This window comes from Callionymus lyra, chromosome 2 (genome assembly GCF_982586985.1).
Source record: "Callionymus lyra chromosome 2, fCalLyr1.hap1.1, whole genome shotgun sequence".
NCBI classification, from domain to species: domain Eukaryota; kingdom Metazoa; phylum Chordata; class Actinopteri; order Syngnathiformes; family Callionymidae; genus Callionymus; species Callionymus lyra.
Genome location: NC_141819.1, coordinates 44,135,364 through 44,148,796, shown reverse-complemented (window position 1 = coordinate 44,148,796; position 13,433 = coordinate 44,135,364). Strand labels below are relative to the sequence as shown.

Genomic DNA, 13,433 nt, shown 5'->3' with positions numbered 1-13,433 from the left:
AGTGGATGTGGAGGTTACACTAAAACTCCTGGTGATCTCAAACATGTTTTCAGGTAAGGTGGTGAAGTAAATTGCTATTGTTGCCACCGCTGGCTACCGTTTGCAAAATCGAGCACATTTGCAAAAAATTTTGTTGGTATTAGTTTATCGGAGGCAACAACGTCTGCTTTCGCTTTGGGTGCTCTCCTGTTGATGTCGTTTGGGCTATTCACAGTTACAGCGGTATAGGAACAATTCATATCATAACGAAAATAAAGACCGGTTTTCAGTATGAACCAGTATACCACACAGGTCTATTTTATAAATAATAAAAACACTGTTTTATCAGCTTTGTGGCCACGTAACTACTGTAATTACAAGCATTGTCTTAATATCTTGAACTTTCTCATTCATTTCATGTTTCAAATGAAAGTTGCTTCAAACACTACACTGTATACAAGCACTTATGCAGTGACACGCCACCCTCATTAGGTCATTTCTCTTGTCATGTCTCACATGCTCTTACACCAATTGGATATGGGTGAAAGCCAGCTGGAGATAATCCTGCTGTGACACAGCGTTTCTACAATCTGCTCACACTGGTAGTTGCACCTGGCTGCCCTGTCATCTAAGGTGGGGGAGCTTCCGACTTGTGCTCTGCTGCTCATTACAAACTCAGATCAGGAACAACAATTAGGTCATTTAATCAGCAACCACTATGCTGTAGCTTTCCAAAATATCTAACAAAACTAGAGAGCAAAAATAACTTGTCTTTAACCATTTATGCAGTTTTCACTGTACAAAAATAACAAGGAACCTAAGTTATCTTTCATTGTTAATTCTGTCCAACACTTCTATGCATCATTATACATGCATCGGGCATATCAATAACCACAAAGGGCTTTATTGAAATTCTTATTCATTGCCAGTGAAGGTTAAATGCTTTTGTTGTGAAACAGGAGTCAAGGTTTTTGAGGCGTTTAAAAAGCTGCTATGGAATGAAGTAAAATCAAAATCATAAAATAATGCAAAAAGGCCAAAATAATGTAGGGGTAAGTATATTCATAGTAGCATTTTGAAACATCCATCAATCTTCCAGGTCCCTTCTAAAAATAACGATTAGAAAAGTCTAAATAAGCATGAATTTCAGTGGGTCTCCATGCAAAATCAGTGCAAGCCGTGGCCGGAAAACGTCAACTGATCAAAGCTGGCATATAATCAACGGTAACCGTGTCCTTTAACAAAAACATAAAACACCCGGACCTTGTACGAGCCCACGTGCAAGCTCTCCCGAACAGTTGACCTTATTAGCAATAAGCGACACTGTGCGGTTCACTGAGGCATATTTCAATAATCTATCATTGCCTGTGAGTCTGTGTTGCTGTTGTGTTAACAACAATGGTTCAAATGAACACTATTAAGAGTTGTTGTACACAACAAAAAAATCACATTTTACATGCTTAACAAAACAGTGGTGGAAGATGCAGATGGACTCTTGAGGCTACTTCATTTTTGAACAATAATTAAAGAACCAATGACCATTAGTCATTTTCGATTTTTCAAGCATAATCAGCAGAATCAGTATCATTTTTTTTTTAAATTGTGCACACATAAAAAGGATACGTGGCTATATATCAAACTACCAATTATCAAATTAAAATTGGTATTTTATTTTTTGTTTTTATAGCATAAAGTTTAATATAAAGAAAGCAAAATCCTTATCTATGTATGTATGTATGTGTGAATGGCTGTCAAAGCGCTTTGTGACCCTGGTCTAGAAAGGCGCTATATAAATAGACATTATTATTACTATTATTATTATTATCTGTGACTCCTATTTTAGTAAGTAAGTAAGTAATTTTTATTTGTATAGCGCTTTTCCAGACCAGGGTCACAAAGAGCTTTTGTGTTATCTTAATCTTTAAAATATATACTTTATTGAATATTGTTTCGATTGTTTAAGCGCTTTGTGACCCTGGTCTGGAAAAGCACTATACAAATAAAAATTACTTACTTACTTATCAAAACAATACTCAATAAAATATATACTTTTATTACTTTTATTCATTTCATTTTAGCTGAACAAATATCCCTCAATTCACTTTACAGCAAGATTTGATTACATTTGTTGTTTTATTAATATACAAAGTATACACCTTTAACGAATCTAGATCTACTTAAAATGCTTCTTGATAAAGTATTTTATTAAGAATTGACTAAATGTAGATGAATTTCATTCAAGTCTTAGGGTGACTAGAATAAGCTCTGGTGTGATTTGAAAAACACGGGGAAGAACGTATAACAGTGTAGCTTATATTACAGCCTCTTTAAACACACAATACTTTTATTCGACGAGTAGACACCACGAAACGAGGATGAAGACATCCCGTTATATCGCATGTATTACGACGTGTGACTCGATCCTTCTTTATTTGTATTTATTTGTGTTTTCCACTTTCCGTGCAAGTCGTCGTGTAATAATATGCAAATCACCTTTTGTACGGCGGAGAGCGAGGGTCCTCGGATGGTTTAGCTAACACTCCAGTACTACAAGAACAACAAAATAGCTACAAATCCCCGCTATTGCGAGAAAAGCGAGTCTCGCGGGCACTAGATGCTGTGGATGTGTTCGGTGAATACGGGAAGAATGGTCGTAAAGCGGTGCTTTAGCCGGGAGTGGCGCGGATGCTGTAGCCGGGCTTCGGCGGCCTGGCGGCGGCTCCAGCCCTCGCCTGCCCCGCTCCCGTGGAACCGTGATACACAAACCAAAACACACAACGACAGCCTTTAAAAAAACACTCACCAGAAGGATTCACCGCGGCGGGAGTCGCCATTTTCCCCTCGCTGACGGGAAAACAACAGCACAGCAGCGCTGGAGATGACGCACAATACGCTCGGGCTGCCCGGAGAAAGAGCGACTAAACACGGCGGGACTGACACGCAAGGCTCGCTCTCACCGCCTCACACTCGCTTCCACGGAGCCGCTATCAAGCTGGCAGACCCACGATTCATCCACGTCCCTGATAACCACCGCACGCCGCTTTGTCCTTTATTTCAGGCAAAATAAGCCTTCGAGGGCAGATTTAATTTAATGCAAGATGTCTGAATGGTAGCACCGCGAGATTTTCGGGCTCCATGAATACATTAATCTATAGTCAGTGGACCATGGGAGGATGCAAGCTCGTGGAAACATCCATGGATGTCACGAACGACACGTCATACCGTTATTCTATATTTTCTCCCCGAAGCAAGGCAAACTGTGGAACCCATAGACCTTTCCAAGCTAAAAATAAAACAATATAAATAATTTAAAAAATCATCAAAGTATATATTCTTTTGACACCAGATTGGCATATTTATTTATGTCAGAAATGTTTATTGATTTTTAATCCTTTGGAAAATCTCTTAAAACATTTTAAACATCACAGTTATACGTTGTAGTAAGTAAGTAAGTAAGTAATTTTTATTTGTCTAGCGCTTTTCCAGACCAGGGTCACAAAGCGCTTGAACAATCAAAATAATATTCAATAAAGTATATACTTTAAAGGTCAAGATAAAACTGATAACACAACAGGAGTTCCAGAAAATCAAGGAAAAGCCTGAACAAATAAAAACGTCTTAAGATGTTTCTTGAAGGAGTCAGTAGACTCCATCAAGCGCAAAGAGAGAGGAAGATTGTTCCAAAGCTTAGAAGCAACAGCCTGAAAAGATTTCTCTCCTCTGGTCCTGAACCGTGTACGAGGAACCATCAGTAGATTCTGATCCACAGACCTCAGAGCCCGAGCTGGGGTGTAAGGCTGGATCAGATCAGTGATGTAAGGAGGAGCCTGACCATAAATAGCTCTGAAAGTAAGAACCAGAATTTTAAAGTTGATCCTGAAAGAAACTGGAAGCCAGTGAAGAGTTTTAAGGATCGGAGAAATGTGAGTTCTTCTACTCTAACAAAACATAATTTATCTGCAAATAAAAGAAAAGAGAGCTGAGATTGGCTGCTCTGTATGTCAATCTAATGGTTATTGGACCGATTGGTTGATGTGCAGTCCTAAAAAGAGATCTGCATAGTACCATTTTTTTTAACGTTTTGGGTGGTGGTGTGCCTCATGTTTTTTTTAAGAGAAAAGGTAAAACAAAACACTGCAGTACAATACAGTGAATTTCATCAGTTTCAAAGGTCAGTAGATGGCACTCTCTGTAATCATTGGCTCTAAATTCAAAATTTGATGCGGATAGAGCCACTCATATTATAACACTGATTCATAAAACCTAACCACTGTTTCATGTTGCTACATAATCCCAACCCAACATTTTTAATCTACCTAATATATCCAAGAGACCTGGTTTCTCTGAGAAAAAAAGTCCAGCTGCATGACATGAATCATTACAGAACCTCAGTGAAATGTTTTCTTAAGTTGATTTTTGATCATCATGGCAGACACCTCTGGAAAGTGCATATTTGTTTAATATTGATGGTCTCAGGAACGTAACGTGGAGCTTTGCTTTTAAAGCGAAACAGTATAACATCACAGATTTTTTTTAATGATTGTGTAAAAAGAAGAAAGAGCTGCCACATCATCCTATTATTTTTGTAATAAAAGTTTACCAGTCAGGATTTTTTTAAACGGAAAACAGTTTTTTTTAAAAGGTATTGTAGAATTGCGTTTATATATCGTTCATTTACACCCTAATATACCTACCACACAATGATCATCCTATGCCTTATACATAGCCAACTCCTCAGCATACATGATGTGAACAACAAATGCTGAGCTCATCATCTGCAATTTAGCGTTTCCTTTTTCTGTTTGAAACATGAATCATTCTTCTGTCATGGATCCAAGATTTAAGCCTTTGAGGTGGCAGAGCATTGATACCTACATGTGTTTTGCACAAAGGGAATTATTAATTTAGTTGGCATTTAAATAACCACTCAGAACCCGATCAGTTTTTACAATGAGCAGGGTTTATGCTTCGCCCCTTCAGTTTGTGGAGCTCAGTTTGACGCGAGTGGTTGCAGCAGTAAGTGCTTCTCTATGAACATTGATCCTTCTGCTTCTTTCTCCCGCTCTATTTCTCTCTCTTTCTCTTCAGACTCCTCTTTAACTTCCCCTTCCCCTTATACCTCACCTGCCTTGCTCCCTGGCGTCGTGTTTTCTCAGCAGGGATTGGGATTTGATCCAGAATCAGTGCATGATGTGAGAGAAGCAGGTAAGAAGCCGAATTTCTCTTTTTATGCACTGCACGGGCAACAGTTCATCTTCTTTTGCTGCATGTACACACACTCACTGATGTATTTATCTAATGTTCCCTTTTATGATAGAAAATATATTTAAAAAAATCGTAGAGTTTGTAAGGAAAACAAGCTTTAGTGTAGAGATTTCTAAAGTGGATTTGTTAGCAGTTTTCTGGACCAGAGGCAAACTGCATGTTTGCATAAGATAGGTGGCTTGAGGCAACTCCCCCAAGAGTTTTGTTTTCAGATGTTTAGTAATGATGATGTAAAAAGGAGAAAGAGCTTCTGCTCTGATGGTTCACTGATGTTTCAATTATCATACCTTTTGTTATAATGGCTCAACTGATAAGTCTTTAGTTTAAAATTTAGATATCTAGAAACTATTGCTTATTACATTAGCTCTTGTTTGTTTGTTTTTCAGTTTTGACGATGTGATCTTAGAAATAAATGATAATGCATTAAAAGGTATTTTTCCATATATGGGTAAATACTATATAAAGAAGCTTGGACTGTTCTATTGTCGTGATTCAGTTATTACTTTGTTGCACTGACAAGGTACTTTCAACAGGAGGAATCGAAATAGTCTGCACCTTAAACTAGTGATGGGCTAGTACATAGACAGCTAGTCTACTGAAACCTCCCCCAAACCTTTTAAACTGAGGCTAATGGGCTCTAAACATATAAGGTAAGGTAAGGTAAGGTAAAACTTTATTGATCCCTCAGGAGGTCTCCTTCGGGAAATTGTTTAAATTCAACATATAACACTAGTTCATGATGCACACGTCCTGGGGTAATTGTTATTTAATTGTAGACAACTTGGTGAGCAACAAGGCCCATAGTAATTTAAATGTATTAAGCAATACACTAGCTAACAGGGATGAATGCATGGTTGAGCTAAAGATAGATGGTTGTTTTTTTGGTGATTTTCCATGTTCGTCCTGCTGCGTAATAAACACAGGCAGATTAGAAACATGTGAATGAATGATAACTTTAACATTCAGGGAGAGAGAATATTTACTAGTGATGTGTACATAAGGCCTTGAAATAGAACCAGTTGTTTGATGCTGTATTGTGATGCAGTGTCTTAATTTGAAAGGCCACTAGATAGCAGTCTCAGTTTGAAAATGATGCCTGAGGTTTCATTGAGTAAGTATATCAGATATTATAATGCAGAATGCTATCTAGTGGCCTTTCAAAATTAAGAAACTGCATCATCATATGGCATCAATTCATCACTAAATTCTACCAACTGTAGAACATAAGGATTCACTGACTTTTTTAAATGGTCATTCCTTTCACTAGGAATGGAATTAAATTTGCCACCAAGGCTCAGTGTCTAGCAAACAAGAGTAAACAAAAAGTAACATTATTTATTAACCCTCCTTGTAGGAACTTTTACATAACGTTTACATTACAGGTGGTCCACATCCTCCTCACAGAAGAAAGAGGGGAAAACAAGTGAACATGTGCAAGGTGGATAGAGTCATTCATATTTGGAGCAACTCTCCTCCTGCAACTGGTGCTATAGATGTCCATATGCTGTTCTTAGTTACCCTTAATGCCTCGAGGAGAGCCTTTTCCCCATTGCAGGAGCTGAGAACAGATAGTTGTGAGAGTTGACGTGAATCAACTCTCAACTCCCCACTGTTGACTCTACAGTGGAAGAATAGCCGTAGTGGCTTTTCTTAAAAGAATGAATGTGTCTGTGCTTAGGTGAGGTCACGGATGAGGGAGACACACAAATATTTGTAGACCGCCTCCCTGTGCAACTTGTTGTACTGACTCATGTAATCTCCTTCTCTTCTATCAAATTCCTCATTGAATCTCCTCAGATCTTTTTGCGAAGCCCCCTCCTGTTAACCCTGCTGGCATATGATTACTTCACCTGGAATTTGAGACAAAAGTGGTGGAATGCAGCAATAACAAAGACGAGTGTCAATACAGACAGGAGGAGGACATCTAGAGCTGCATTAATGTGAAGAAAATAAAGGTGATGATTGTGGACTTGAAAAAAAAAGGAGATGTTATCTCCCTCCCGTGCACATCAGAGGAGCTGCTGCGGAGTTCGAGTCACAGAAGTGCTGCGTCAGTGGAGCAATTCTGCCGGTATGCACATGAAGATTCACAGTTATGTTGATGGTGCGTTTAATGTGGGTCATAACAATTCTTTCAAGGCACTTGGAGGTTCGATAGTCATTTATCCCTTTCTCTTTGAATCGCTGTTGGTAGAACATTTCTTCCAGTGTAGGACCTCTGCTAGGGAAAGGTAAATTCAAACGCTAAGGATACCAGCAGCAAATTCTTTCACACCCACCCACAGACTTTGTCAGGGTCAGTAGCTTTACAGGGGGTTTTAATCTTCCACTTAAAACATCAAAGAAGCAAGATCAACCTCATCTTCATGCACCAGACCTGCATCAGCTCCAAATACGAAATATGTTAGTTGTTAGTACTTGAAATGTTAGATATTCTTTATTGTGTTGGATCAAATACCATTTGTCTTTGGACAAACAGCATCAGGTTCTCTGTTACCAATAAGCCGTCAATAACAGCTTTAGACAAATCACATAACAACTCTAAAGCTCCACACAACCACTTCCCAGCTTCACCTCACTCCAGGTACACAAGTACTTCGGAGGATTCTTCCAGGCGGCAAGGTTGCTGGTCCTGACAAGGTATCTGCTCGACTGCTAAACACCTGCGCTGCTGAACTAGCTGAGCTGCTCCAGCATGTCTTCAACCTCAGTCTACAGCTGGGGAAAGTACAAACTCTGTGGAAGACTTCCTGTATTGTTCCAGTCCCGAAAAAGATCCGGCCGAGCGAGCTGAACGATTACAGACTGGTGGCACTGACTTCACAGCTGATGAAGACACTGGAGCGGCTGATCCTCAAACATCACAGGCCACAAGCCCAGCCCGTGCAAGACTCCCTGCAGTTTGCCTAACAGCCAGCAGTTGGTGTAGAAGATGCCATCCTTCACCTCCTGCATCGGACCTACTCCCACCTGGATAAAGGAAGCGGCTCAGTGAGGATCCTGTTCCTGGACTTTTCTTTAACACCATCCAGCCCACTCTGCTTCAGGACAAACTGACAAAGATGCATGTGGACCCTGGTCTGGTCTTCTGGATTTCGGATTATCTCACTGATCGACCACAGTATGTCAGGTTGAAGGACATCACATCTGACACTGTGGTGTGCAGTACAGGAGCACCTCAGGGGACAGTACTGGCTCCTCTCCTCTTCACCATCTACACTTCAGACTTCTGCTACAACTCAGAGCTGAGTCTCGTCCAGAAGTATGCTGACGACACTGCCATTGTTGAATGCATCAGGGACAACAGCGAAGACGAGTATAGGAGTCTAATACGTGACTTTGTGGACTGGAGTGAGAGGAACCACTTGCAGCTGAACACCTCAAAGACCAAGGAGGTGGTCTTGGACTTCGGGAGGTCCAGGACAAAGCCACGTCCAGTGTCCATCAGAGGCGACGAGGTGGAGATAGTTGATAACTATAAGTACCTTGGTGTGTGGCTGGACAGTAAACTGGACTGTTCCTGCAACACAGACCATGTATATAAGAAAGTTCAAAGTAGACTGTACTTTCTGAGGAGGCTTCGATCATTTAACATCTGCAAGAAGCTCCTCTGCATGTTCTACCAGTCTGTGGTGGCCAGTGTCCTGTTCTATGCTGTGGTGTGTTGGGTTGGGAATGTGTCCAAAAGGAGTGTCAACAGGTTGGACAGATTGATCAGAAAGGCTGGCTCTGTGGTTGGAATGAAGCTGGACTCACTGGTGATAGTTGCTGAGAGGAGATCACTGGACAAACTATTGTCCATCGTGGATGATGACAGTCATCCTCTGAACACTGTCAATAGTGAGCAGAGAAGCAGATGGAGTGCACGAATGCTCCTTCCCAGGTGCAAAACAAATAGACTCAAGGACTCATTCATTCCTTTGGCTATTAAATTGTACAATTCTGAGTTTGGGGGCAGGAGTGAAGCGAAAGTATCATGATGTTCTATTCTATGTTAGTCTTTGTATCCTTTGTCTTTGTTATTTTTCTTTGATCCATGTTCTTTATCTTTAGACTTAGATTGTATCATCTTGTTCTTTATTTTTTATTTATTTATTTTTTTTATTTTATTTTTATGAATAATTGCTGAATAGCTTTGTCTAAATGAAAAAAAAAACAATTTCATGAAGGAGACCTCCTGAGGATCAATAAAGTTCTACCTAACCTAATATTCATTATGTACTGTAAATTCCCGCCCAGTACTTGGGTGCTTCAGCTCTTTGAAAAAGTGACAATATTTAGACCTTATATACCTTATATACCAGCAGCATAATGTACAACTCTGTTGTGTGTGAGCTACATAATCAAGTCGAAAATCCAGTTGCGATTTCCATGATACTAATTACAATTATAGTAGGTCTGGTAATCTAGTTTTTTTGCTAAATAGGCCACAACAGGACTTTCCAATCTTCGAGAGGAGGAACTGACAAAGGTTTGTTTTATTGACTGAAATTCCAGTCGTAAGTGAAACATTCCTCAGATAAGGAAGTTATAGGAAGTATAAGGAATTGTTATTATTATCCCTTGTTTTTACCTACTTTTTCAATCTTTTCCTCTTAAGCCTTTCCTTCCTGAGCCTCCCACCCCTCCTCCCCAATCGTTTCCAGGTCATTATTTCTCTGTCTCCACACTGGCGGATGGGCTGTGATAAATGGAGGCCGCAGACTAAAACCTTCACCTCTATCAAAAGAGAATTGCATTTAAGGAAAGGATGAGCGAGGCTCGCCCGAGTCCAACTTTAATCCACGTCTTTCCATTTTGCACTATTTGGAGCAATTTTTGGCCATGAAAATATGATCAGTGCGAGTCCTTTCAGAAGCATTATTGAACAAAGCTCATTAACCAGGGTGAAAACACATCATTTGTTGATAAGCAAATTCAACGTTTCAATGTTAATCTTAAGTCTTTTTTGCCTAACCCTAGTGGTGTGTTCGTCATGACACTTGCGTGTAAATTGATTGTAGCTTGTGAATCACTACATTTACATTTTCGCATTTTCATTGGACGTCACACCTAATTACTGATTGATCTTGAACTTTTTTTCTTCTCTTCTTTTCTCCATTGAATTGACTTTACACCACCATCTCACCTAAACCCATTTCTACACCTCAGCATATTTAGAGATTTGACAGCACATTCGAGATGTGAGCAATGTTTTTTTGTATAATGTATTTTATACAGGAGTGTGTATATTCAAAAAGTTCCTCTAAACGCCTACAACAGAAAACATATTACTTTCTTTTCCTCAAATTTTTTTCTATCATCCTCCTATTTTGCAGACTAGTTCAGTATCGCCATGATTTTCACAAACTGGCCTTGATAAAAGCAGCAAAAATAACATGGCATTCACTACTCTAATTATTTTTTGAGTAACTTTGACCAAAAGATTGTCTCGATATGTAATAAGGACTTTGCTAAAAACCGTGTCTCAAAATACAACTCCCTTTAGAAAGTAATAAACATACAATAAAAGTTAAATAATCTCTTTTTGTGCAGCTTGGTATCAAATGCCTCGTGGATCAGTACCCGTCAACAGAACTATAAACAGACCACTATTATATAGCATCCAGACACAAGTTATTTATGAAGATACTCTAAAAGACCAACCCAAAATACAGGGCTTGAGAATATAAGTATTATTATATTATAAGTAGTAATGTTTACTGTGTTCATAATTAAATAAATGTAAATTGAGAGTTGATCATTAGTTTAATTGTTCCTTTTATTAAAGAATGGTCTTTATTGCGGACCCTTTCTAATACCCCCACAGAAAAAAAGAAAAGAAAATGTTTGTGCATTTTTATACATTTCATTAAAACTAACCTAAATCCTGGGATTTTACCCCTAATGAGACTGCCTTCTGTCTTTCTTGGCTAATTGTAATGTGGATCTTCACGAGACCATAGTTTGCATCAACAATGCACGACAGGCTGTCAAGTCTCTAGCGTACATACAACTAGCCTAACTACACTGAACATACACGTGGTCCTCTTGGTGCAGTTTGTGTTGTGGTCTCCTTTGTATTTTCAGTTCAAACCCTCTCATGTCATCAGTAGCTTAATGTTGATATCTCTGAACACACTTCCCTCTTGAGTATCTATTTTTGATGTCCCAGCATTATATTCTCACGTGTGGTTTTAGTCTTGAGCCGAACCAGTCAGTGTTCCTTTTTCTGCTTCTGCCGGGTGTGACTGCCTTTCCATGTGTGGAAACCTTTTTTGACATTATAGACCTTATAGATCTGTTCTTAGTGTTGCTGATTCTGTGCTTACTGCTCCCTAGTTTAGTGGAGGAAATCCGCTCTCCTCATCAGGTGCAAGGAGTACAGGTTCTGTTGTGTCCGTGTGAACAGTGAAGAAGTCCAAAAAGTCTAGTTGAATGTGTATTGTTTGATAATTTGAGAGTACCTTCACTACCACCCTTAAGGTTAACCATTTCTTCTTTTGTCTACAGTGCAGCTGTCATCATGGTTGCAGGAAGAGGGTATGTGGCTGAGGACAGCAACAGATTTCCAACACCACCATGGAGGTGGAAAGCACAACAGAACCGGATTATGTGGATGTGGATCAGGGCATGACTTTGGTCTGCATTGCCTTCCTCTGCCTGCTGCTTGTGGCCATGATCATCCGCTGTGCAAAGGTCATCATGGACCCTTATAGTGCCATTCCTACCTCCACATGGGAGGAGCAGCACCTTGATGATTGACACCTGACATCTGATTGGGACACCATCAAGTGTCACAGTGAAATGATTTCTTTCCTCCTTCTATTTCTACTTTATATTGCCACACATGAAACAACCAACAGCATTTGCATCTCAGCTTTTAAGCATGAATATATCAACCACCAGCCAGAAATTGATGATATATGTTTTTTGGTGATGGTTACAAAAACATTTTTCTGTTTTGTGAAAACAGAAAAGAGCCTCTCCTAAGATTATTAATGGAAGAAGAATAGCTATTGTCAGAGAATGATACAGTGAAGTAGCAACAGCTGCTCTGAGTGCTGCCCTTGATGGAGTGATTCGATTACCTCTTCGGAGTAAAGCACATCATTTTACCCACTCATCACCTTCAAGCTTTATCTTCCAACTGTGCACAAAAACAAAACAAGGCTGACTGACTAACAGAGCGCACTTTCCCTTTACTTCAATACGAATCAGCATTGTGCCAACAGTTAGACCATTGAAGTTGGTCATACTGTACTGTTTGCACATTCCGTAATTGCATTTAAAAGCACTTTATTGGTTCTAGTCTTGAACACATATTGATACCAAATTTGTGAATCAGGGTTTAACATACTCTGAAAACACAACTGACAATGATTATGACCCTTGTGGAGTGTAATAAACTGTAGGTCAGTGCCAGATAACATTGCTATCAGCCGGTAGTTCATAGTCTTTAATCATGTGATTCAAGTTGTAAGAGGTTCTACTGCAGACTTTAAGGAAGATTTAAAAACAACTTTCTTTTACTGCTAACAAAAGATCCAGGTTTTATGTTTACAATTCTGAAACTCAGAAACAACTTACAAGCACAAATGGAATGCACAATAGAGAATTTTTACATACAATTTTTCAAAATATTTCGCTATGTTGCAGGGACAAATTATTTGCCTTTTTGCTCAGATCACGTTTATTATTATTTATTTTCTCATGACCTTTTTTCACCATGTTTACTCTGCAGATTTCTTATTTTTATAGCTTTGTTATTTTAATAAATGTTAGCCAGTGCAATACAATGGGTTTGGATCCAAAAATGAAAATGTGTGCAATGATGTCCATTTCTGCCTTAAATGTTTTTAATAGAGTGGTTTGACTTGTCTTGCTTGAGAGTGCCAAAGCTTCGATTACATTTACATGGAGCCATTTCACTACTAGCACTTATTTATAAGCTTCCAATGTACTTTTCATTAACAGTGTGAACATATGTGGTTTGTCATGTCAACATGCTTGTGGATAGTTTTTTTTATAACTAACTAACACAACCTAATCACAAACTATGTGATTCTTGAAATCTCTTTGGCTTTCTTTTTCTCAACCTCTGTTAAAAAAAGTGTTGACGTGTAATCTGCACCCGCTTGTTTGCCTGTTTTTTTAAATGCAAGAACTACTAAAGTGTTTCTTTTTCTGCTCAGTAATGACCTGACTAA

General features: G+C 39.1%; 2 protein-coding genes across 3 annotated transcripts in view; one reads left to right on the top strand and one right to left on the bottom strand.

Moving 5' to 3' along the window:
- The window catches only part of arnt2 (aryl hydrocarbon receptor nuclear translocator 2), a 39,174-nt gene extending 36,008 nt beyond the window's left edge, over nt 1-3,166 (bottom strand). For both annotated transcript variants that reach the window (XM_087785422.1, XM_087785423.1), the window contains exon 1: nt 2,783-3,166. In XM_087785422.1, the coding sequence (XP_087641548.1) occupies nt 2,783-2,813 (31 nt within the window). In that variant the 5' untranslated portion in view covers nt 2,814-3,166. The remainder of the gene's footprint in view (nt 1-2,782) is intronic.
- A 1,871-nt stretch (nt 3,167-5,037) lies between these two features.
- Nucleotides 5,038-13,433, top strand: ctxnd1 (cortexin domain containing 1). The gene is made up of 2 exons (XM_087783128.1): nt 5,038-5,184; nt 11,737-13,433. The coding sequence occupies exon 2, from the start codon at nt 11,806-11,808 to the stop codon at nt 11,986-11,988; it is 183 nt and encodes a 60-aa protein (XP_087639254.1). The 5' UTR covers nt 5,038-5,184; nt 11,737-11,805; the 3' UTR covers nt 11,989-13,433.

What these genes read in the sequence shown, in the direction of transcription:
- ctxnd1 (XM_087783128.1), top strand. Translation starts at nt 11,806, where the DNA reads ATGGAGGTGGAAAGCACAACAGAACCGGATTATGTGGATGTGGATCAG.